Source organism: Pyrgilauda ruficollis, unplaced genomic scaffold (assembly GCF_017590135.1).
Source record: "Pyrgilauda ruficollis isolate IOZ18807 unplaced genomic scaffold, ASM1759013v1 scaffold52, whole genome shotgun sequence".
Taxonomy (NCBI): domain Eukaryota; kingdom Metazoa; phylum Chordata; class Aves; order Passeriformes; family Passeridae; genus Pyrgilauda; species Pyrgilauda ruficollis.
The window spans coordinates 2,672,546-2,695,391 of NW_024526822.1; the positions used below are offsets into that span (position 1 = coordinate 2,672,546).

At 50.1% G+C, this 22,846-nt stretch overlaps 1 protein-coding gene across 3 annotated transcripts in view; it reads left to right on the top strand.

Annotated features, from left to right (window-relative positions):
- LOC121360640 (protein CEPU-1) overlaps positions 1 to 22,846 on the top strand; it is a 356,251-nt gene that overhangs the window by 322,366 nt on the left and 11,039 nt on the right. For all 3 annotated transcript variants that reach the window (XM_041480639.1, XM_041480638.1, XM_041480640.1), the window contains one exon: positions 6,236 to 6,361. In XM_041480639.1, the coding sequence (XP_041336573.1) occupies positions 6,236 to 6,361 (126 nt within the window). The remainder of the gene's footprint in view (positions 1 to 6,235; positions 6,362 to 22,846) is intronic.

Here is a 22,846-nt window from a genome sequence, read left to right on the forward strand (position 1 = left end):
TTCTGGGGTGCTGTCAGCACGCTCTGGCTCGTCCCCACACAGGGATTTTCCCAAGGGTCTGATGGAGACTTCACTGGTACCCAGTGGAATGAGAGGAGCTGGGGACCCTGCATCCCCTGAGCAGGGTGTGACAGAGTCACTGTCACTTTGATGGTCACCATGGAGGCAATTGTGAGAGAGGCTGTCGTGCCTTGAGCAGAGGTGTCAATAATGCTAGAAAAATGATGCAGGTGTCTTAAGGATTCGAGATCCTTCAATTTTCTGCCTTTCGTGAGGCGTTGCTTGGCTTACAGGGGGAATCCCAGGTGGCTCGGGGTGCAAAAACTGGAAACTAGATCCGTGCAGCGTGTGTGGAGTTGAAAATGAGATCTGTCTAGACAGGGAGCTGAACTGCCAAACAATCCTTGTTTGGCTGCATTTCTTCATGGATAATAATGGAAAAACTTTGCTTTTATATCTTTCTTCTTGTTTTCTTTTCACTCAGCATCATTAGACTCATTTTAAAGGAGGCAATGAAGTCCAGAGCAGTGCCACATCTTCCTTCGGGCATTGTAACATGAGCACAGAACTCTCCCAAACCTGAGGGAGGGATTCTGCCTCCTCTTAAAGCTGCTTATTAATAGCCATGCAAAGAAACTCTGGTTTGATTCCCCACAGGTAGGGGTCTTGGTATTAGGTGTTTCCGTTAGGTTTTTGCTAGGAAAAATGATGCAGATCCCTTCAAAGTCTTGAACACAGGGGAGTGAGTCTACTGAGGCAGCACCCTGACTCCATAGGGAGCTGCTCTTGATCCAGGCTCGTGGCCTGGACCCATCCAGAAATCAGGGAAAAATCCTTGTGCTTGAGCCCCGACTGCCCTATTGAGCCATGTTTATTGTGGTGTATCCCTTGTTGACTGCAGCAGTAGTGTTGATTTATGCTGTCGTAAGTGGAATCAGATTGGGCTCCCTTTTGGCACTTAGCTATAAAGTTTGTCTGCAGAAACCCTGCTGTTTATGCGGTGAATTATACCCGCGTTCACAAATACTTTACTAATGAATGATTGGGAACGTCTTGTTTCCCCCTCCTCCTCTGAGTTATTATGATGCTGTGCTGTATAACCTGCTGCAGAGACGGGCGTAAAAAATCTCGTGTCCTCCAAGCTTCCCTGCAACAGGAGTCGTTACCTATTTGGGAAATCATTTAGACACATTTCGGTGCCGTATGACACATCTCATTACGCCTCGCTTTAGAACGAGCAATTGTCATTAGTTATTTATTAATTGCTTATTAAGGTCGTTATGTATGTCCTCTTTGTTTCCAGCCTTCTTTCTTCATGGCTTTGGCTGCTGCCAGGTTTGTGAAGAGGGGGATCAGTCCCTTGGTGAAGCTGTGATGAACACAGGAAGGGGGTGATGGTGCCAACCCAGTGTCCAGGCAGCCCTGGGAAACAGGACAGACACCCACAAGGGATTTGTGTACAAACCTTTGTGACTGAGCAGGCTCTGAGGCTGTGTCTGCCCTTCCTCACACTTTGGACAGGCTCGAAACAGCTCCTGATATGATGGAAGGATGATATGAAGGAAGGATGAAATGATGGAAGTATGATATGACAGAAAGACAAAGCCTTCTCTGCTTTTCTCTTAACTATAATTGTGTTAGAGCAGCACAAACTGATTTAAAAGCCCATTATAATACACCTGTAATTGAAGGCACAGGGCTCTCAATTTGCTCCCTAAAGGCAGAAAGCTTTGGAGCACAAAAGAGGGAGGAGGCACCATGGAGGTGCCCGGCATTGTGACAGCCAGCACTGCACCTTCTCCTGACCTGGCAGCTACAAAGTGCTCTGGTTACAACCTGGAGGAGTCCTGGAGCTGGATGTTGGGTCCCTGCCTTTGGCAGACCCTTGGTTGCCTGAGGGTGGGCTCAGTTTGGCTCAGCATTGCTGTGAGCAGGGATAGGACACCCAGGACTCCCCCTCACCCAATCCCAGTGGCAGCACTCGTGGCAGCAAACTCTGTAAAACACAGGGAAGTCTGAGTGTGACAGCAGTGAGAAGCTGTTATGAGAAGCAGGAGCAGCATCAGGCTGATGCTCAGGAAGCTGCCAGTGCACATCACAGATCGCCTGAAGAATGCAAGTCTGACTCTCCCTCTTTTTCTTTCTTCCAGACACTTTTATAGTTGTTCTTTGTTGTTTCCTTTGATCTAGAGCAGATGTTGCTCGTGCTGGAAGATGGAGGTTTGCATGTTTTATGAAAGGGAAGCAGGGCTGGGCTTACCAGGACAGCCACTCTCTCCCAGGCTGTGCCAGGGGCTGAGACCCCTTGGCTGGGGCAAGCACCAGCTCTGCCTCACTCCCACACCAGAAGGGATTTGCTGGTCTGGAAAGGTCACAGCTGTATTTTCTGCACTACTTGCTTGGCTCCCAAAACTGGGTAGAAAGGGGGTGGTTAAGGCAAAAAAATGCAATTGCTCCTTGAAGAAGGAATGGGCAACTTGATTTGAAGTCCCCTTGCCAGTCTGAGGTGGAGAGGTTGTTCCAGATGCCCCCTCTACTCAGCCTGATGCGTGGCTGAAATTTGGGGTGGGGGGTGTCAGGAGACAGAGGTGGGGGCACGGGGTCAGGGGGAGGACAGCCGGGGCAAGCAGCACGGTCAGTACATGCCAGGGAGGTGGGTGGGGAGCTGATGTTGATGGAAATGAAGGTGGCAGGGCCCAAGCAAGGAGGCAAAGCTGGTGATGTTTATGCAGTTTGGGATGAGCTGTAAAAAGCAGCTGGAGGAATAATCAGGGAAGGCCTCAGTACTGCAGTGGGTGCCGTGTGAGAGGAGGTGGCAGAAATGCCCGGGGAGCCCCACCACATTCCCAGAATGTGAAGATCTGTGTGCAGCACTGCTGTACAATGCAGGCATGGGATCTGCGAGCTGCACACCTGTGCTGGCTCAGGAGCGGGTGTTTGGAGGTGAAAGCAGAGCAGGGATATCGTCTGTGCCAGTGGCAGGAGGGTGTCTGTGCGCCAGGGAATAGATGTGTGTCGGCAGGCACATATGCTTGGATCTGGAAAGACATCTATCACCTGCCTGAACGCCCTCGAACGTGCAGCTCACCATATGCTTTGGTTAAATATTTAAGCAAGCTGCTTTCTGTCCTGGGGGCTCCTTGTGTGCACCAAGTTGGGGCGAGCTGGGGGCATGCCCTGGGCACCTGGTGGGAGCTGAGAGCACCCAGAGACTTTCCCCAGAACTGTGGCAAAGACAGAGAGGGGAAAAAAGAAAGAGTTGTATCAATAAAGCACCAGCCTGCCTGTGGGGAAATCTGTGCAGTGTCACCGGAGCAGCTTGGCCAACACTGCCATGTTTAATCACTTCCAAGCAAGAGAGATGCTGAACACAAAAGGACTGCCCGCAAGGAGAGGGTTCCCGCCTGGGAAGCCTGCATTTACTTAGCTTTATTTATTTATTCATTCCCAAAGGGGCACAGCTCCATCTGCGTCCTGCTTTCGGCAGAGGAAATGTCTCCTCTGCCCCACTGGTGCAGAAATGCCAAGTGCTGGTGAAAGTCCTTTAATGCAGAGGGAATGGAAATGCCAGTGACTGTTAAATAATATTAAATATATGCTTGGATCATTTATTTATTAAGATTTCCCTCCCTAGTCTGGTAAAAGCCTTACAAAACACCTGTTGTGTCTCTAGAAAGGCATTTGGAATAGTTTGTGCAGTAAAATATTCAAATATTTAATTAGCATACAATAACCACCGTGTTAAATCGTACCACTGCATAGACAATTCCAGACTTAGTTAACAGCTTCAGTGACGTTTCTCTGGTTTGCTTCCCAGATGTTCTTGCCTCCTCTCATTCCAGATGGGCCACAGTAAATTGCGTCTCCCTCAAAGTGTCCTGAGCTTGCCCCAGAGTATGGTGGACTTCTCCCCTGTTGCATGTGCAGTTTGAGTTGCTTTTCATAGAATTATGGAAAGGTTTGAGTTGAAAGGGACCTTAAAGACCCTCTAGTTCCATCCCCTGCCCTGGACAGGGACATCTTCTGCTCTCCCAGGCTGCTCCAAGCCCTGTCCAGCCTGGCCTTGAACAGTTCTAAGGATGGGGCAGCCACAGCTTCTCAGGGCAACCTCGGCCAGGCTCTCATGACACTCATTGTAAAAAACTTCTTATAACTGTTCTAAATCAACCCTTTTCAATTTAAGGCATTCCCCTTTGTCCTATCAATCAAACTCAAGTTTAAATTGTTTTAATTATGTTTTATAACCTGGTCAGTTGATTTTTGTCTCTCACCTGGGCTGGTGAAAATGCGTCTGTGCAATCCCAGACCAGCAGTGTAAAGCCTGACTTGCTTTTTTTAAAGCCTCTGCAAAATAAGCTGAATTGGGTCGATGTGGATTCAGCAGTTAAAAACATCAGAAAGGTTCCTCTGTGATGCAGCAAACAGCACATTAAAGATGATGGATACTCCTTTCGTTTTTCTGGGACTTAGACCTGGAAGCTCTTGCTGCTCCCAGGCAAAGGTGGGCGATCACTGCGCCTCCGCTTGGCTCTTCCCACCTCTCCAAAATGACAATGGGACAATGTAATACCCCCTTGGCCTGTTTTTGTTGTGGAAACCATACACTCTGTGTTTTCAGGGCACACATGGATTTCCTGGCTGGCAGTCCCAGCCTCACCAGGAACACAGTGGGGCAATCATAACGATGTTGTAATTAATTGCATCTCCTCAATGGACCTGGCCATGGGCAGAGCATTCCCAGCTCTGAGTGGTCCCATGAGGAATGTGCTGTCCTCTTAGTGACACTGAAGCATATTAATATTTTTTAGGTGTTGTCTTTGTGCCCTCCACTGTCCTGCCCCAGAGCCCCTTCTGCTTGGGAGCAGCTGATCCAGAGCTGTTCTCCAGTGCATGATTAGCAGATTAGCCATCATTCCCAGAGCAGCAAAAAAATGAACTCCCAGAAGCCCTTCAAAACAGAGAATAATTCATTACCCACCTTGATTTCCACTTAAAATGTACTTTAACTACACTTCCAACTACAAACCCTAAATCACCATCATGTTCACAAAAAATCCATCATTTTTTATTTTATTGCACGGCACTGGCATGACATAATCCCTTCCAGAGCGTCTTGGAGTGCTTTACGGATCAATAAATTACTTACCTGCACAGCAGAGGCATTGCGTGCAAGGCCATTGCAGTCATTCCGGCTTGGCGCAGCCCGGGAAGGTGTGGGAGGTGGGGAGAGGCAGGGAAGGGAGGGTCAGGAGTGGGGTCCAAGTCAGGATTTGGGGTGTTGGGCTGCAGCCCCAAGTGGGGTGATGAATCCGGCTCTCCCAGCAAGGGTGGAAGGTGCAGGTGATTTGTGGCTCTCCTGCAAAGTGCTGCAGCAGGGTGCCAGTGCCTGCTAGGCTCTGGAGAAAGTCTGGAAATAAACCCAGGAAGATGACAGTCTTTATTATATTCTGCAGGTGCAGGCTGATAACAGCAGCTGATGGTTTTCCCTCCTACACCCCCACCAGAAGATCTCCCAGCCCTCCCTAGCAGCCACATCATGTCCTCTGCTCATGCAGCAGCAGCAGGATCTGAGTGCTCCCTGCTTCCTCCTCATCCCTTCCCAGCCCTCTCCTCATCACCCCCATCCTGTACCTGTGTCCCCTCCTGGGGCCTGCACCCCCTGTATCTGACTCCTGCACGCTCTGGGTGGCAGTGCCAATGCAGGGGGTGGCTTTCATCCCCGAAGAATTTCGCTCCCTTTGCAGGGTGGTGGACCTTAGAGCTCCTCAGCAGACTCTCTCCGCATGCCCAGCTCCTCTTGGTGCTCCTGTACTCACAAGGGCCTGGCAGAAAGCCTGCACAGCCGCATGAAAAGCTGCAGGAGTTTGAAGGGGTGACTCGTGTTTCCTCAGGAAGATGCAGCTCTACTGGGAAGGGTTTGTCATGGCTAGGAGAACACAAGAAATGCTGGAAGTGGGGTAGGAAGAAGTACTGTCTCACACCACGGAGGAGTTTCTCGAGTCTCCCTAAAATGACTGAATCCCCTCTGGCTACAGTTTCTTCCCACTTCAGCTGTGTCTTCTCTGCCCCCTCTTTTCCCTGTTTGTTCCTGCCAAGTCAGATGAGACTGATGGGCAACTGCAAAAATTGTCAAAGCAGAGGGAGGATGGAAATTCAGCCTCCTTCACCCACAGTCTAAGATTTGAGTTGAAGCAGAAGCAGTTTCATTTTCCTTCTCCTCTTTGCTTTATTGCAGTGTCTCCAAAAATCACCGAGATCTCTTCTGACATCTCCATCAACGAGGGCGGCAACGTCAGCCTCACCTGCATAGCCACGGGCAGGCCAGACCCAACAATCACCTGGAGACACATCTCACCCAAAGGTAAGAACCAAACATTACCAGAAATATTTTGGGAAGGACACAGCACGTTTTTTGTGGCTGGGGAGGGGTCGGTGGCTCGTTCTGTTGCCAGGAGAAGGTGAGATGCACCAAAAAGATAAAAAGGTGTGACTCAACACAGGACTTGGTGACTTTGGTGGAGCAACATCCATCCTGCTGGTCTGGAAGAGGAGCTGATGGTTTTAGTCTTGTGGAGGACTGGCTGTAGGTGCCAGGTTGGGGTTGTTGTGCTTAGAGATTTATAGAATCAGGGAATACTCTCTGTTGGAAGGGACACACAAGGATCATGGAGATCCTGCATGGGGCACTCTCATTGCACATTGAATGTGCTTGTCTGGCCATGTTTCGAAAATTTTTCAGGCAATTCTTACAGGTTGCTTCAAAGGAGGATTGTAAATAGTGCAAATGAGCAGGAAAACACATGAAGCATTAATTGGTGGCCTTGTTAATTGGTAAGCAAACCCTCAGCAGAACTGTGTGGGTGTGACTGCTGGGAAGCAAATTCCCAGGCGTGCAGGACCGTATAATTTCAACCCCCTTTCCCAGCTGCTTTTTGGCACTTGTTTTGCATTTTGCTGCCCTGTTATTCCCAGGCGGTTGCGAGGTTCTCGTGGGTGAGCTGGGGGTGAGATCCAGAGGCTCTGGGTGGGATGAGCCGTGCGGCCAAGCGGCAATGCCTGGCTCTGATCCTCTAATCTTGTCTACGCGCTTCAGTTCCGCCTCACAGTCGTGTTTCCCCTGAGGTTTTACCAACGTGGGCTGTTGTTCCAGACAACTGCCTCAAGCTCTCCTGGGGGAAGCCTGGTCAGGCTGTCCGGCAGCTGAAGGAGCCGACGCAGGGGCGGCAGTGGCGGATGGCGCCGTGGCTGCTCTCCCTGCTCAGCTCCTGATGAGGACTGCAGTGTCTCGCTGCAGCTCCATTGATTTTTTGCTATTTGTCTGTGCTGGAGCGAATGGCTGGGCCAGATCCATCACTCTGCCAAGCTCAGGCAGAGCGAGCTGAGTTGGCGGCATCTCAGCCCCTTCCCTTGACAGGAGTCTCTACAAGCCATTCCCCCAGGGCATATCTTGGCTTATCCACTGTAGGTGGTCCAGCTTCTGAGCTGGTGGCTTTGGTCAGGGTCTGTGCATGGATCCATGTGCTCCTCCCCATCCCTGAGCATCTCTCTATGGAATCAAAGTTGCTGTCACTGTGTGTCACCATCAGGCAGCATTTATGGTTGAGGCAGTCCATGTGATCCCATCTTGAAGCCTCTTCTTCCTACTCTTCCCCTTGTCTACCCTGACAACATATTTTTGTTTTGCTCAGCCTCCTCAGTACCTGTTTTTCACAAGCATCTTGTTTTCCTACAGCCCCACTCTCCTTCCTACATCCCCTCCTGCTCCCCAGAACCCTTGTCTCCCACTCATGTGCCCCTTTCTACCTTCTCCCACATGCCATCCATCCTGTCCTAACCAGGCTCCCAGCTCCTGATGCCTCTGTCTTTCACAGGGGCTATTTTCTGTGTTTGCTGCCATCCAGCAGGTTTTTTTCCCCAGGGAATCTTTACATGCGCTTGAACCAGATGTTTCCATTTTACTTAGGACTTAGCTGCTATGGAAACTGAGGATGCACCAGGAGAGGAAGAGTGAGCTAATCAGAAATTACCTGTGGCGCTGTGTAATTTGCAGCAGCAGCTCTTTCCTGATTTTGGCCATGATTAGGCATTCTGCTTTCAAAACTCAAAGGGAACAAATGATCACAGAGATTTACCAGGGCCTGGTCTCCTGCTGATGGAGGGTGATGAGCCCAGAGGTGGCCCACGACAACTTCTATGGCTGCCCATCTCCATGGGCAGCTCCTCTGTTTCTAGGTCTGCCAAGCCACTGAGGGGAACCTCTACTTCTCCAATTTGCATTCACCACACACAGAAAAGATGAAGATCAGAAGTGTGAGGACTGAAATGAGAGCCAGAGAAAATGCAGAGGTGCTTTAGCAGATCTGGGATGTAGGATACATTCTAATTCAGAGTGCCAGGGGCAAGCAATACCCAAAGCTTGCTGCTGGCCCCTCTTGGTTGTTGTTCTACTCATCCCATGGGAAGTCTCGAGCAAGCTGCCTCCTGTTCCTTCTCACCATCTTCCTCCATCTCGCTTGAAGTGGTGGAGAAAAGGGATGAGGGAGAATTGTTTGAGAGAATGCTGGTGCATAATTTAAGGGTTCACACAGTGGTGGGGAAGTGGCTCTCAGCAGTGCTGCTCGGGACAGGCTGTGCCAGCACTTTGTGTGCCAGGCACAGCCGCACCAGGAGCTGAAGGACCGTTCCCCGAGCTGACACTGGTGAGTGCTGCTCTGTGCAAAGGCACTTCACAGGTTTTATGATTTCCTTGGCACCTGTGAGCACGCAGTGCACCGCTTGGTGGGAAATGGAGCAAAGAAGAGTGTTTGCTCACCAGGGAGTGCATGGGCAGGCCTTTCAGGGGATGCACACCGAGAGCAGCCCAGCTCACCAGTGACTGATCTCACTTGAGACCCTTTGCCAGCCACTCCAGGCTCCTCTGACTGCTTAGCTCTTCTGTCTCTGCTCCAATGAATTTGCATTCAGTGGCTTGGGCTGGTAAACTCTGCTGAACTTGCCTGCCTGCAGCTGTTGCCATGTTCTAGCAGTTGTGAAGCCCATTTTGGAAGCTCTCTTTGGTTTGGGGGCTGGAGGAGTTCCTGCAGCTGGGATGAGGAGACCAAATTCATGGTATAACTCAAGAGCTCGGTGAACCTGAGCAAGAGAGTTTTCTGCTTCATATTTTGTGAAACGCAGGCGTGCTGGCCCTGTTGGTGCCTCCATCAGTTCTCAGACCTTGGTCCTACCTGTGCCCATCCTCATCCTCCTGCATGAACAAAAGCGGGCTGCTGGCTCTGGAGAAGTGTTTTGTGAGCCTGTGGCCAGCCCAAATAAGGTGTGATACAGTCTGCCTTCTGTCCCTCTGCCTCACTTCTCTCTGTCTTATTTTATTTCTCCTCCCAGTAATGCTGTATTAACTCACAGCAACTCCTGTTAATGGAGATGAACAGACTGAAGTGGAAAAAGAAGTGAAGCTGCTGGAATCACAGCTTCCTCTGCCTCAACAGAGGAGGCTTAAAAGCTTTGAGGCTCTGTCCTGGGCTTGGATGCTCCAGCTGGTATCACAAGTACCAGCAGAGCTGCCAGGCACTGGGGCTTCAAAACTCAGCTCTCTGAAACTGCTGTGAGGTACCAAGATCTGGCATGGGATGGGGAAGCTCCATCCCTTCTTGTCACCCCTGAGGGACCCAGACCCTTGGGACAGCAATTAAGAGAGGCATCTTGGGGGTGAAAGGAGATAGCAAAGGAGGCAAAGAGGGAGAGAATTACATAGATAACAGTGGCCTGGATATAACACCTGGCATGAAGGCAGCAGCATGTGCCCAGAGGAGGTAGAAGTTGCAGAGACCTGGACTCAGAGGTCTGAAAGGAAGCACTGTGTGTGCCCATAAATATCCATTTTGCACCCTTAGGTGCAGAGCACGTCTGTGTTTCCAAGGCTTTGGCTGGATTAGAGTCCCCAGCCTCGCGGTGCCAATGCTCTCTGTAAACTGCGGCGAGGTCTTCTAGTTATAGCCTGGTTTTGGTCACTCAGGTGTTTCCATAGTTACTGGGCTTTTTATTTATTTTTGGGGGATAACTGATGTTGTCATGGCGATTGTCATATTGTCAGGCCAGTTTTCATCTCTCGGTGGATGAAGGCTGAGATTTCTTGGCTGGGAAAAAGCACAGCGCGCCGGGCCACCAGGCTCAGGGTGACGCCAAGGCACTGGCAGAGAGAGTGGCACCACGTTGAGCTATCCAGGGGATATTTATCTGTGCTGCAGACACAAAACTAGTCATGCCTCCCATTAAGATTGGGAAATGTGCCAAGGAATTGAAGTGAAGGATCTTCCAGGAGGAATGAAGGCTCAGCAGCCTCTGTCCCAGGAGGAGCAGGCAACAGTTTAGCAATAATGATGAAAAGGGCTGTGTGGGCAGACAAGTGGGGTTATCGTGCCATGGCAGGGCCAGAGGCACAAGGAAAGGGTGTAAAACTGGGTGTGTGCATGCAGATCCCTCCACTGGCTCATCCAGCACCACTCTGCCACACACAGACATCCCGAGCCAGAGGCTGCATCCAAGTCGGCATCCTTAATGACCCTTGATGGACTTTTCTGCCATGGTTTTATCTAATTGCTTTTTGATTATTGCTGTAGTATGATGGATTCTGGTGTTAGGCTTAAGACAGTGGCTGCCAGGATAGGAAAACATTATGGTTTGGCTGATGGTGTATTTACTTGTAAGAGGTCTGATCGAGAGGTCTATGTGGTGGGAATCCCTCATTAATCTCAGGATTAAGCTGGGTGCTGAAAGCTGGATCCTGTGCAGAGCTGGAGTCCTGAGCTGAGCCCGAGCTGTCATTTGTGGGGCAGGTGATGCCTCAGTGCTACAAGGCAGAGACTGGGGAGATGCCTGGAGGATCCTAATGTGGCCACATCCAGGATATCCCCCATGATCAGCCCGTTTAACCTCCGTGGCCTCCCTGGAAGAGGAACAATCGCAGTCCCTTGTCTCACAGAACTGCAGGAGGGTAAACACATTCCAGACGTGAGGCACTCAGACACAGCAGTAATCACAGCTCGTATACGCACTTAAGATAGATGAGACACGGTGGCCTGATGTGGCAGAGGTCTCATGAGATCATCTGTCTATACATCAGCAGCAAACCAGCAAAGGGACTCTGGGAGAAGTCTGGTATATTTGGATATATTGATTCTCTCTGGCTCTTGGCAAGGAGGACAAACATCTGCAAAAAATATCCAGCTTGAAGAGGTGCTTGTCCCTGGGAAGGGGAGGCATCCTCCTGTCTCAGAGGTTTGTCCATTAAGCACATTGCCTGCCATCTTCATCCTCCCTGGAGAGGAGACAGAGGATATTTATAGGTTGGAAATCAGATTTGGAGCCCAGCTGAGAGGCACAGGGAGAAGGGGGATCCACTTGGGTGGGAAAATCTCTGCCTGCTTCTGTGCTGCCTTGTTCCTCCCCAGTCAGCTGCACATGCTGTGATCTGCTCCCATTAGCCTGTCCTCACATCACCTCATTAATGGAAGACCAGAGAGCCGTGTCCTCTCCTGGCCCTTTTAGCAGGGAAATACCTCTCAGAGGGAGCAGATGGTTCGTGTAAGACTCCTTCTGTGTTCATCCCGGGTCTTGTGTCTCTGCTCTGCCTCTTTTCTGCTTTGGAGATTTGCTTTGAGCCAACATGAGTGGTGTGTCGAAGAAGGGAAGTGAGTGCTCCTGCTGTGTGATGGAGCACAGAGCCCAGCCTGAGCTGCCAGCTTGAGATGGGATGGGATGGGATGAATTGGGATGGGTTTGGATGGGATGGGTTGGGATGGCCAACATGTTGTACATGCTGTCCCACCTCACTTTACTGCGTGTGTCCCTCCTGTCTTTCGGTGTCTGGGTAACTCAACAGAGGTTCAACTGACACACTTGATGGCCAAGCACCTGATCCTCCTTCCTAGAGGCCTGGGCTCCACTGTTTTAACTGGAGCATTTCAACTGGCTCCAATCCTGTTGGCAGCTCAACCGTCCCCTTGTTTACTGTTGAAATAATTACTGCTTTGCCATAATATTAGCTCTGAGCCGTGACTCCATTACCATTATCGCCGGAATATTACCCATTTATTATCTCCCAGCAACCCTGGAAGATGAACACTAGGCTTCAGAGACCAATTGTTTTACAACAGACAGGATCTTGGTGTGCATTGTTTAATGAGGTAAACTACATTATGGCTGGCATTAATTTGGCTGCGGTGCTCTCCACTAAATCATTGTTAACCTGTAAATCTGCCACCACTTTTGATACTCCTTTAATCAACGTGTGCCAGACGGAGCAGCTGGGCAGAGGGTCAGCAGTGGTCCAGCTCTGCTTGTATCATGTAGGGTATACAAATAGGAGAAATAAATGTTTCTGTGAAGTGGCCATGGAGAAGCAGAACTTTGGGATGGACGCTGTTTTTTTATGTGGTTGTGGTGATGGAGGCCACTGGCATTGCCATGGGTTGCTTGAGAACAGTGTGGACCCATATGACCACCAACAGGATCCTGACAGGGATCAGGGGAAATATTCAGCCTGTTGAGTGCCAGCAGCTTCCCCATCAGCTCCCGTGGGGGAGGGATCTGGCCCAGGAGACAGAATCTGGTGGAATCATGTCATGGTCTCCAGGTTGTTCTTTTGCCAAGGAATGACTAAAACTTGGTTAGCGTGACATGTGGGGATCTTCTTTTAGCATTTCCCTTCCTGATGCATCCTAGCTCCTCCTGCTTGTTCAAAGCAATGGGAAGATTATGTACTTTTATGTGTATAAAAGTAATATTTTTGGTTCCCTGCATGGTGGAAATGAACTCTCGGAGCTGATTTTGCATATTTGGCATAGCTACCTCTAAAATATGCATCTTGGTACAAAAATAACAAGACCCCTTCCAGCTACAAATGAGGCAATGTCTTTCCTTTAAGAAAAGGGTGGGAAGAAACCCTCTTGATTTCAAGACATTCCCTAAATGTAGCTTTGCAATGTCACACTTTCCCAGTTTGCCAGAGGCAGAGAGGGATCTGCTCCTCATCACAGTTTGGGGAAGCAGCTGCCTGCTGCTCTAATAGGGGGCAAAACCAGGAAGCCCCCTGCCTGCACCTCGAAATTTTATCCTGTGTCTTATTCCCTTGGTCCTTGACCACCTTTCCCACAGAGTTGAGATCCACTGAGGAGTTGCAAATGCCCTGATCTGTGCTCTGCATGGCATCTCCCTGCAGGAAGAACAGGATATGTTAATGGCGTGGTGGGACAAAGCAGACAAAGCCCAACACACCAGCAATGTCAGCTTGTTGGATTTTCCATCTCTTCTTTGCTGCTGAACACAACTCCCTACTTCCCCGATAAATGTGTGGCTTTGTGTCACTCCCTGCCTGGGACTCTCCTTTCATTCAGCTGGCCTGGGGAAGAGCAAGGGACAGGAGTGTCTGAGATTCCAGAGATCTCCACGCAAATTAAAACCTTTTATCAGCCCCTAATAGCTGTGCAAACTAATTATATTTGGGCCAAACTTTGCCAGCGACTCCCCCGAGGTATTATTATAAAAATCTGAGCAGTGGATATGCGTCCCCATTCTGTCAACACCAGGTCGCTCCAGCTATAGAAAACTCTGCTCTGGCTCCTTTTAGCTCCCGTGATGTGCTTTGCATAAGCTGCTGCTGTTGTTTTCAGGAAGGAGAGAGCCTGGCTGGGCTGTGTCACATGTGGCCCAGGTCTGCTGAGCCAAGGACAGGGCTGTGTGCTGGGTAACAGCACTGAAATATTTATTTGCACAAGCCCTGCTGGCCTGGCTCAGTTCGTGGCCATCAACAGGGCTTTGGGGCTGTGGGTGCACAAGTACTTCCATCCCTGGAGAAATGGGATGTGGTGATGAGGGGTGGGAAGGATGCTGGAGAGGTGGGGTTGCTCAAACGCAGCAGGCAGGAGATGGGAATGAGCAGCCCAAGGAGAAAGCACATAAGGCTCTCTGTGGATGGTTTTCCCAGTGCCAGTTCCTTGCTGGGTGGATCCTTCTGGTGTTGGAGCTGATTTCCACCCAAATGTGTTCTTTTTTTTTTTTTTCCTGGCATCACCATTCGCTCCATTCCTTGCCTTATAACTTTGTTCCCAAGCTTGCATGGGGTAGGGCACCAAAAATAACCCCGATGTTCACCCACCCCCACTGTCCATAGATGGAGGCAGCACAAGGAAATGCTTTGAGCCAAAGTTCCCAGTGGGAAGGAGGTTTTTGCCCTGTGCCACCATTCCCCCACCATCCTTGCACTCTTCCTGGAGCACAGGTTGCCAGCTAATGGGGTGGAGCTACTGCGAGCACTCTCCATTAATGGAGCAGAATATAAACAGAATAAAGCCTTCATTTCCCGGGCTGTGATTTCATTATTAATATACTTTACAGTTCACAGGTTGTTCATTTGCTTCCATGTTTTCTCAGCTGGTGTAATCTGCTGCGTGGAGTGAGAAGAGTCATAAAATTTCCATTTCCAGTTGAATGTGCGTCCAATTCGCCATGAAATGTTTCTCTCTGTCGTGAATATTAAGTGCCCAAGGACTCAGTGGCCCTGGGATTAAGTAGGGCAGGTTGCCAGCCCCTCTCTGTGTCCTAGGGTTGCAGCAGAGAAGTGGGTGTAGGGAAGGAAAGGTGACAAGGAAAAGTGGGGAGACTGAGGGAAAGACTGTGTGGCAGAGGGAGGAAGAGGGAAAAGAGGAGGAGAGGAAGTGAGGATAGAGGGGAAAGGGAGTAAACTGAGTGGCAAAGAGGCTTTAAGTAGGGATGTGGTGGGTGAAGGATGCTCTGACAGGACTGACCTACACTCACCTCCTCGTTTCCCTGTCCTATCACCTTGACACTTGTCAGGGAAGATGCTGCACCAGTGTCTGCCCCAGTTTGTAAATCAGTTATTGATGTCTGTGCTCAGTCACTGCCATGGGCCTCGAGGCTGTGCCCTTCCCCTGGCCTGAATATGGGTAGAAAAAGAATCTCCTTGTCTCTGGTGAGGCTGAGAAATGCTGCTGTGCTTGTAAGGGCAAGGAGCTGGAACGTGCTGGAGAGCCAGAGTGGCTCAGCTGCCCCCTACCAAGCTGGAGAACAGCAGTGAAGCTACAGCCACGGAGCTGTAACACCATTGCAGACACAGAAAAAAGGCTTTTCACATGAATTTGGGGAGAAAAAAAAATCACATTCTGCTCATGTTAAACAGCCAGCAGGAAATTTGTTGTGTATTTAGGGTATTTAATGGCTTGTAGCCAAGCAATGGGTTTCTGGGACAAGGAAACAGAAATTTGGGTAGTTGTGGCAGGTGGTCATGCCCCAAGGCTGGGAAGGTGGTGGGACCTGCAGTGCCATGGAGGAGTGCCCACAGCTGCAGTGCCACTGGCAGTGGGCACATCTGGCGGTACATCTGGCACGTTGCTGCAGCTGGAGGTGGTGAGAGAGGTGTACCCTGGTTACCCCTCCCTGGCCTTGCAATAGAAGCACAGGATGTTGTGTCACTGCTGGGAAAGGGGACAAAAAAGCAAATCATGGTGGCATGCCCAGGCTGTGGGGGTAACTTGGGCGCTGCCCCAAGCCGATGGCATCGTTTCCTTCCGACTCTTTGCTGAAATTACTTCAGCCACAGCATTCCTCACTGCAGGGAAAAAAAATGCCTCGAACTTTCCCATCTTCTCTCGGTTGAGTCAAGATAATAATAGTCTTTTTCTGATCCCCTGAACTTTCCCATCTGCTTGGTAAAACAATGGCAATTCTTTTTCCTCCTGGCCTCTCTCTCTGTCTTCCTCTCTTTTATTTTTATTCTCCTACGGTATAATTTAAAGCCAGAGCAATGCTGTAGCCCATGGGTTTTTCCCCTTCCTGTGACACACTGCTGTTATTTAAAATGGCATTTCCCTTGCAGAGCAATGCCTCTCGCTGCCCTCCCAGCTCCTGTAGCAGGGCCAATACCTTCACAGAGGCCTGAGGAGGGGTTGATGGGCTCCAAGGAAGGGGCTCAGCCCAGCCTCCAGTCCCCCAGTCTCAGCCACCCAGCACCACATATCCCTGAAATTCCTGTCACAACCACTCCATCCCCCTTCCCCAGGCTCAGGGCATCCTCACCAGCCCCCCAGAGCCCCAAACCCATCCAACTCATCACCCCTGCAATTCCCTGGCTTCTCTCAATAAGCTACAATATTGTGAGTGATCCTGCAGAAATGGAGACATCAGTGCCATAAAACACAAGGGACAGAGCAAGGCCACTGGGCTGGAAAATAGCGTGTCTGAAAAAATAAAGACGGGATAAAGATGATGGAGAGGCGACAGTGAGTCTCACCCTGCCATGATTCAGATGACTCTGGGGGGTGAAGAGTGGTCAGGGGGTCCCAGGAGAAAAAGAGGGATGGAAAACATCCCCCATTTGCAGAAAATTGTGGCAGCCACAGAGTCCAGGCTTGCCATGAGCTGCCTGCTGCGATTTGCGTGGAGAAGGCAAAGTTTCCCAGAGCCCCATGACTTCTTGCCAGCACTGGGGATGGATTTAGCCGGCACTTGATGCTTATTTTTTTACTCTAATGCCATTATGCCACTTGCTTCCCATCTGAGGGATATTTCCCTAATGCGGCTGAAATACGGCTTAACCGAGGTTACAGCCATTTAACGCTTTGCATTGCAATTGCTTCTTAAGAGCTTGTCCTGTGGAGAAAGCCTTGGGGTTTAAATTTCCAGCCAGAGGGACCCTTCAGTCCTGGCTGCCAGCAGCTCTTTTTCACACAAATCCAGAGGAAAGCAGGGTGCCTCGAGTTTGGCAGGGTTGGGAATGCTTTCTCCTGCACAGCAATGTAGTCACATGGAGTTGTTGGGAAGGGATGTGGTGGATCTCCCATGGAATTTTTTTGGGTTCTTTGCAAAGCACCTGCAGATAAACAGGCAGGAGCAACCTTGGTTCTTGCTGTCCTCGCTAAGCCCTGTGCACCACAGCTTCTCCTAGAGCCAGCGAGGAAGCTGCCAGAAATGGGATGAGCTCCAGAGGAGCCAAGTTGCGACAGGATTTAATGGAGGAGCAGCGTTCCCACAAACAGGATGCGTGTTTGAGCAATTTTCTCCAGCAGCATCTGTCGCTCTCCAACGTCTTGGTAGCATTGCAACAAATTATTTAACCACTACCCACTGTACCCCATCTGTTAGGCAGCCCCTCCACATGGATGGGGCCCTACTTCCCACCTTTTCAGAGGAACTCACTGGCAAAGGCTGAGCGCCAAACAACAGGACAAATTAAATCAAAAGCACAGCTTCGGCACCCAGGGGGAAAATGCACATCAGCTTTGACTTATTGCATGGTGCACGCTTACAAGAGAGAAGCAGCGGCTTTTGTCACTGCAAGGGGCCATGAAAAATGAATTAGGGCCGCTGCTGGGAGAGGGCATGCAGGAGAATCTTTCATTCCAGCAACGCTGTCCTTTCTCACCTTGGAAGCAGCTGCGGGGAAAAAAACACGGGAAGGAAGGAGGGGTAAGGAAAGGAAGGAGAGAGGAGTTTTGGATGCTCTGGGCTGTGGAAGAGACCATGGCAGGAAGAGTGGTGCCAGGAGCAGTGTTGGTGCTCAGGCAGGAGCTGCTGGGAGATGCTGTCTCCTCAGCAGCTCTCTGGAGAAGGCTTGGCTCTGTGGGAGCCTCGACATTGATTTTCATGTACCTTTTGCATTTGTTTCTGCAAGGAGGCAGAAAACCTCCATGGGAAGTGGCTCCATGCCAGTCACAGCTTCTGCCAAGTATCAGTCCCTCCCAGTGTCACCACAAGGGTCACCCTTGCTTTTCCAGGGCCAAGGAGAAAGGGATCCAGCTAATGCTGGTGATAATGGGTGGGTGTCATTAAGAACAGCAGCCCTCTGATGAGCCCTGCACCCTTCTTTGCTGCAAATCTGATGCTGTTTAAGCTCTTTGTGAGCTGTAGCCATTGCTAATTTGCTCTAACAGGGTGACACATGCCCTCTGGACCTTTTCCTGGAGGCCAGTGTCCTTACCATCACGCCAGGAGGAGGCAGAGGCTGGGAGAGGCTGAAGACAGTCACTGCCACTTTGCTGAGCCTTGAGCTGCCTCTGAGCTTTCCCTCTCACTGAAATAAAAGAGCTCATTCTTTATTCGACTCATTTACTCCTGAGTTAGAGCCTCGTTCAAGGGTGGTTGGTCCCTGAGTTGTTTTGTTTTGTTTCTTTAAATATTAATTTCCATAATCCATTTATTTCCCAAGGAACTACTTCTTGCAAACAAAAGGTTTAATGCTCCTCTTTTATTCCTGGTAACAAATAAGTTGTCTGAGACGTGCAAAAACCTCAGCAGCAGCGAGCCGTGCGGCGGCTGATGCCACAATCCACACTAAGGATGTGCAGGGACAGGGGAGACGCATCCCTGAGGGATCACAGGTGCCACAGCAGCATCTCCCTGGAGGTGCTCACCCAGAGAAGGAGGGCAGCAAGCCCGGCCAACACTGGGAAGCCCCCACAACCCGGGATTCCAGTCTTTTGCATGGAGGCGTCTCTGACATGCCTTTTTGAGATGGAAGATTTGAGAGCCGAAGGCCAGGAAGCACAATAGAAGATAGACTGCTTGTACCTCATTGTCTGGAGAATAGATGGGCTGCAGGCTCCTAGAGAATAGGAGCTGCCACTCAGGTGGCTTTAATAGAACAGGCGGCAGATAGATTTCAATAAAAGAAATGAGTATAAATATTGTTAGCAGAGAATAGAGGGAAAGTGAAAAAGATCTTGTTTAACGAGTCACAGTGGGAAACTTTCAAGGACTTTTAAGCTAAAAACTCTTCACAATGGTGCTATAATGGATGGCTCAGGCAACTTGGCAGCTCTGCATAGCATCGGTGGGGTGAGCAGAGTGGGCAGGTGTCCCCGGAGCACTGTGGGAAGGGCACAGCAGGGAGTCAGAGACTGGTTTGGGTTGGAAGGGACCTTGAAGACCATCTTATTTCTTACACTCTGACATGGGCAGGGTCACCTTCCGCTAGACCAGGTTGCTCAGGGCCCCAGTGCCTTGCTTTTGCTGTCCCTGGAGTTAATGCCAATAAATTGACATTTATTGTGACCACAGGCTGAGTGACCAGGAGATGCGGTGGCATCTGGAAGGTCTCTGCAGGTCACCTGTCCCTGTGACTAGAGAGATGTGTGGCATGTGCTCACCTAATAGTAAATATCAGAGTTGTTGTGTGAGATATGAGCCCCAAGGATGATCTCAGGGATGCACTGAGCAAACGGAACCACAGATGTGGGTGCTGTCTTAGCTCTGGCTCTGCATTGAGCAGGAAGTTGAAGAACGTGCCTTTCCTGCCTTTGTGATGGCTCCATGTTGGAATGTGCCTGTCAAAATCTGCGTGTCCTGACCCTGTCGTCACGGGCAGCCAGAGATGGGCCCTTTAGAAATAGTCAGCTGTGCTCATGTCAGCACAAAATGAGGCCTGGGTGGGTCCTCCCTTGTGTCTTGGAACAAAACTCAAGGCACCCTCAGTTCACCTATGCCCCAAAAAGTTGGAAGGGGAAGAAAAGCCACAGCACTGTATGGCCACAGGCAAGGAGAGGCTCCCACAGCCCCAGGGAGGAGGGGACACTGATACTAGTGGAGGAGAAGGACTTTATGTCAAGGATTTTATGGCCACCCCTCTCCTTCAAAGCCTGTGCTGCCATGCACAAGGAGCAAAACTGGCTGTGAGAATTCCTCAAATCCAAGGTAATAAAGGGTCTGAGTGAGGAAAACATGATGTTTTCTCTCTGTTTGGTGACACCAGACACAGCTGGTGATGGTTGCCACCCCTGGGGCATGAGGATGAGGAGGAACCTCAGACTGCGGCAGTGGAGTGAGCTCCTGCCAAGTTCCCACATCCCCTAAGCACCGTGCAGTGCCAGGCAGCGAGTGCAGCATCCCCTGGGGCTTCGCACAACATCAGGCCGTGGAAACATGCTAATTAACATGGAAAAGCATGTCAGAGGAGAGATTTCCTTCCTTGTCATCAAGAAACTTCAAAAACAGTGGCTTGGCCCCGTGTAAGCACGACACAGACTCTGATATGCTGTGTGCCCGTTTCTGGGGAGACGGTCCAGCTTCTGAAGACTTGTGAACATGAAGAACAGGAGGTGTGGACCCCGTACCTCATGTAGGTGTGCTTCCTAAGTGGATTGCTCAGCTAAGGGGGGGTCATAGATAGAAATGGGCTTGAGCCTGCGGTTCAGGGATGCAATACTCGCAAGAGGAGGAGAGGAGTTTTTCTGGGTCGATAGGGTAATCTTAAAAAAAATCATTTTTTGAATGATTGCTCTGGATGGTTTCCAGCAGGTTAATTATCCCTAATCTTTGTCCACTGGAGCATGGCAGCTTCAAGCTGGCACAGGGGGACTGAAAAGAGGGGGTGCATGGAGGAGAAGCTGCCCTAGCTGGGGTCATTCACCTGATCAAACAAAAATGGGGAAGGGAATTTCAGAAATGCCTGAACTTTGTTCCTTATGTGTTAACGAGCCATCAGGAGAGAGTAATAGTGGTTAATAAGAGGTGAAGCAGGTGCATCCCCCAGTTTGGCTGTGGCATGTACTGGAGGCAGCCTTAGTTCTTGTTTAACCACCCACCTGGGGCTGTGTCCTGCCTCCTTTGAGAGGGTTTTGTGGTGGTTCCTTTCTCCACCTCCTTCCCCTTCTGCTCTGATTCTGCTAAATCTCCCATCCCAGCAGCGCTTTTCCTCTCACTGCTGCATGAAGGAGAGGTGAGGCAGGTCTCGGGTGCCAACAATTCTCTTATTACCTTTGTGTGTTTTATTTATTTACCATAAACTGTTATAGGATGGCCATCAGCACCGCATTGGGGTGACGTTTGAAATATATGGCTCTCGGGTTTAGTGCGTCACTCGGAGCCGGGAGTCTGCACGATGTTAATTTTTATTGCCAGAAGTAGCCATAAATTGATAGTTGAGAATTGCTGTAGGGACTGTAATTAACTAGTTACTATTTCACCTCCAAAAGGAGCAATGTTTCACGCTCTTACTTTTACTTATCTGGAATCAGCTGCTGTCAACATCCGCTGAAGCCCGTATAAAGATTTATAGACCTTGGAGGTAAATATTGACTAATGGGCAGCTTGGCTTAATGTTCACCTTGAAGGACAATAAATTGTGCTATTGATTGAAGCGAGATGTCAATATCTGCATTGTTGTAAACATTTTAATAAAATTATCTCCATAAAATATTCTCTTTCTTTGGCTCACCCTGGCCACTGGGATCAGTGCCTGGAAAATGCAGCAGCACAGTGTAGAGGGCAGTGCTTCGAGATCACTGGTGGGATTTTGACCACCCAGAGACCAAACGTGTTGTGGGACCACTATTGAGGTTGTGCCTTTGGGCTGTAGAGGTGAAAATCTTGCAGCCCTGGGCAGCTGGGCTGGCTCAGCTTGATCTGAGGTGCAGGGAGTTTGTATGGACACTGGGAAGTGCTCCAAGGAAGGTTTTTCAGTGGCATCACAGGCAGCCTTCAGCCAGGGAAAGCTGTGAGGAGTGTCCTAGAGACCTGAACATGGCTGCAACAGTGAGCCAGGGGACAGTGGCATGTAATTAATTTGGGAACATGTGTTCACTTTCTGGTGAGCTATTATCTTGTCAGAGGCTCAATGGAAGCAAATGGGGAGGAGGAGTCAGAAGGGAGATGAGTCAGGATGGGAAAGCGAGGAGAAGTGATGAAAGGAGAAGGGCATGGAGGGAGGAATATGGATGCAGGAGGCATTTGCCCACACCTCATCGCATCCATGCTGTGTGGAACCCCAAGCACAGCTTGGCCATCTGTTGGGTTGCCTTGGTGCTCCGTGCCACACCAGGACCTCGCCTCTGTGGCTCCTCCACTGCCGTGATGGTTAAACTTCCCCTTCCCTGAGGCTTTTAACAGAGATCAGCATGGCAAGTCCCAAATAGTGCATGGTGGTCTGTGTGCAGCCTCCTGCTCACCAAGCACAAGGACTCAGGCTCTGCTTTTCCATCTCCCTGGCTCACACTGGGTTAGTTCATCATCCTTGGCTGATGAGCAAGGATTACACTTGTGCGTCGTCCATGGCCATTCCATTTCTAGCCTGTATTATATTATTAGTATTAATAATAATAATAATGATGGGCGCTGGCTGTGCTAGTTTTCTAGCTCCTGAGGAGATGAGAGAGCTCTCCATTAATTCCCGCAATATTTCAGCTCCTAATTGTGCTCAAGCAGAGGCAGCCTTGAAAGTTCCCACCATCAGTTCAGGCAGAGAAGGACTGGTACCTCTGGCAGGGCTCCTGGAGCTGCAGGGCTCTGGTCAAGCCTTGCCCTTAGCATTCCCAAGTTCCAGGTGCTTCCAGGATGTGGTCACACAGAGTGAAACAGCTTTACAGATCTGTTTTTTCTGCAAAGCCACTTGTATAGGAGAGGGCAAAGGAATGTTGTCTTAGTCACCTGGCGTCACCTGCTTTACCAGGGGGCAGGGACTCTTTATGTCACCTAAACATTTGAGATGCTGTAGCTGGCACTAAGGAGGCATCCCTGGGCCAGAGCCTCTTGCAGGGATGGTATCCCTAATGCTATTTTCATCTGAGCAGGACTTACATCAGGTTGTGCACAGGACAGAAACTGGAGTCATCTCCAGCTCAGAGCATCCTGTCTCAGTCCGGGACAGGCTCTGTTTGGCTGTAGCCAAATTCCCAGATGCCAGACCCTGAGTCCCTGAACTTCAAGCTCTGCCTCTCCATCAGCTGATTACTGTGCACATATCTCAGACTTCAGTGCAACACAGGTACGGAGGACACCTTCATCCCCCAATTTTCTGAGCTTTTGCAGGTGGAAATCTGACCCTCGCAGTTACTGTAATGAA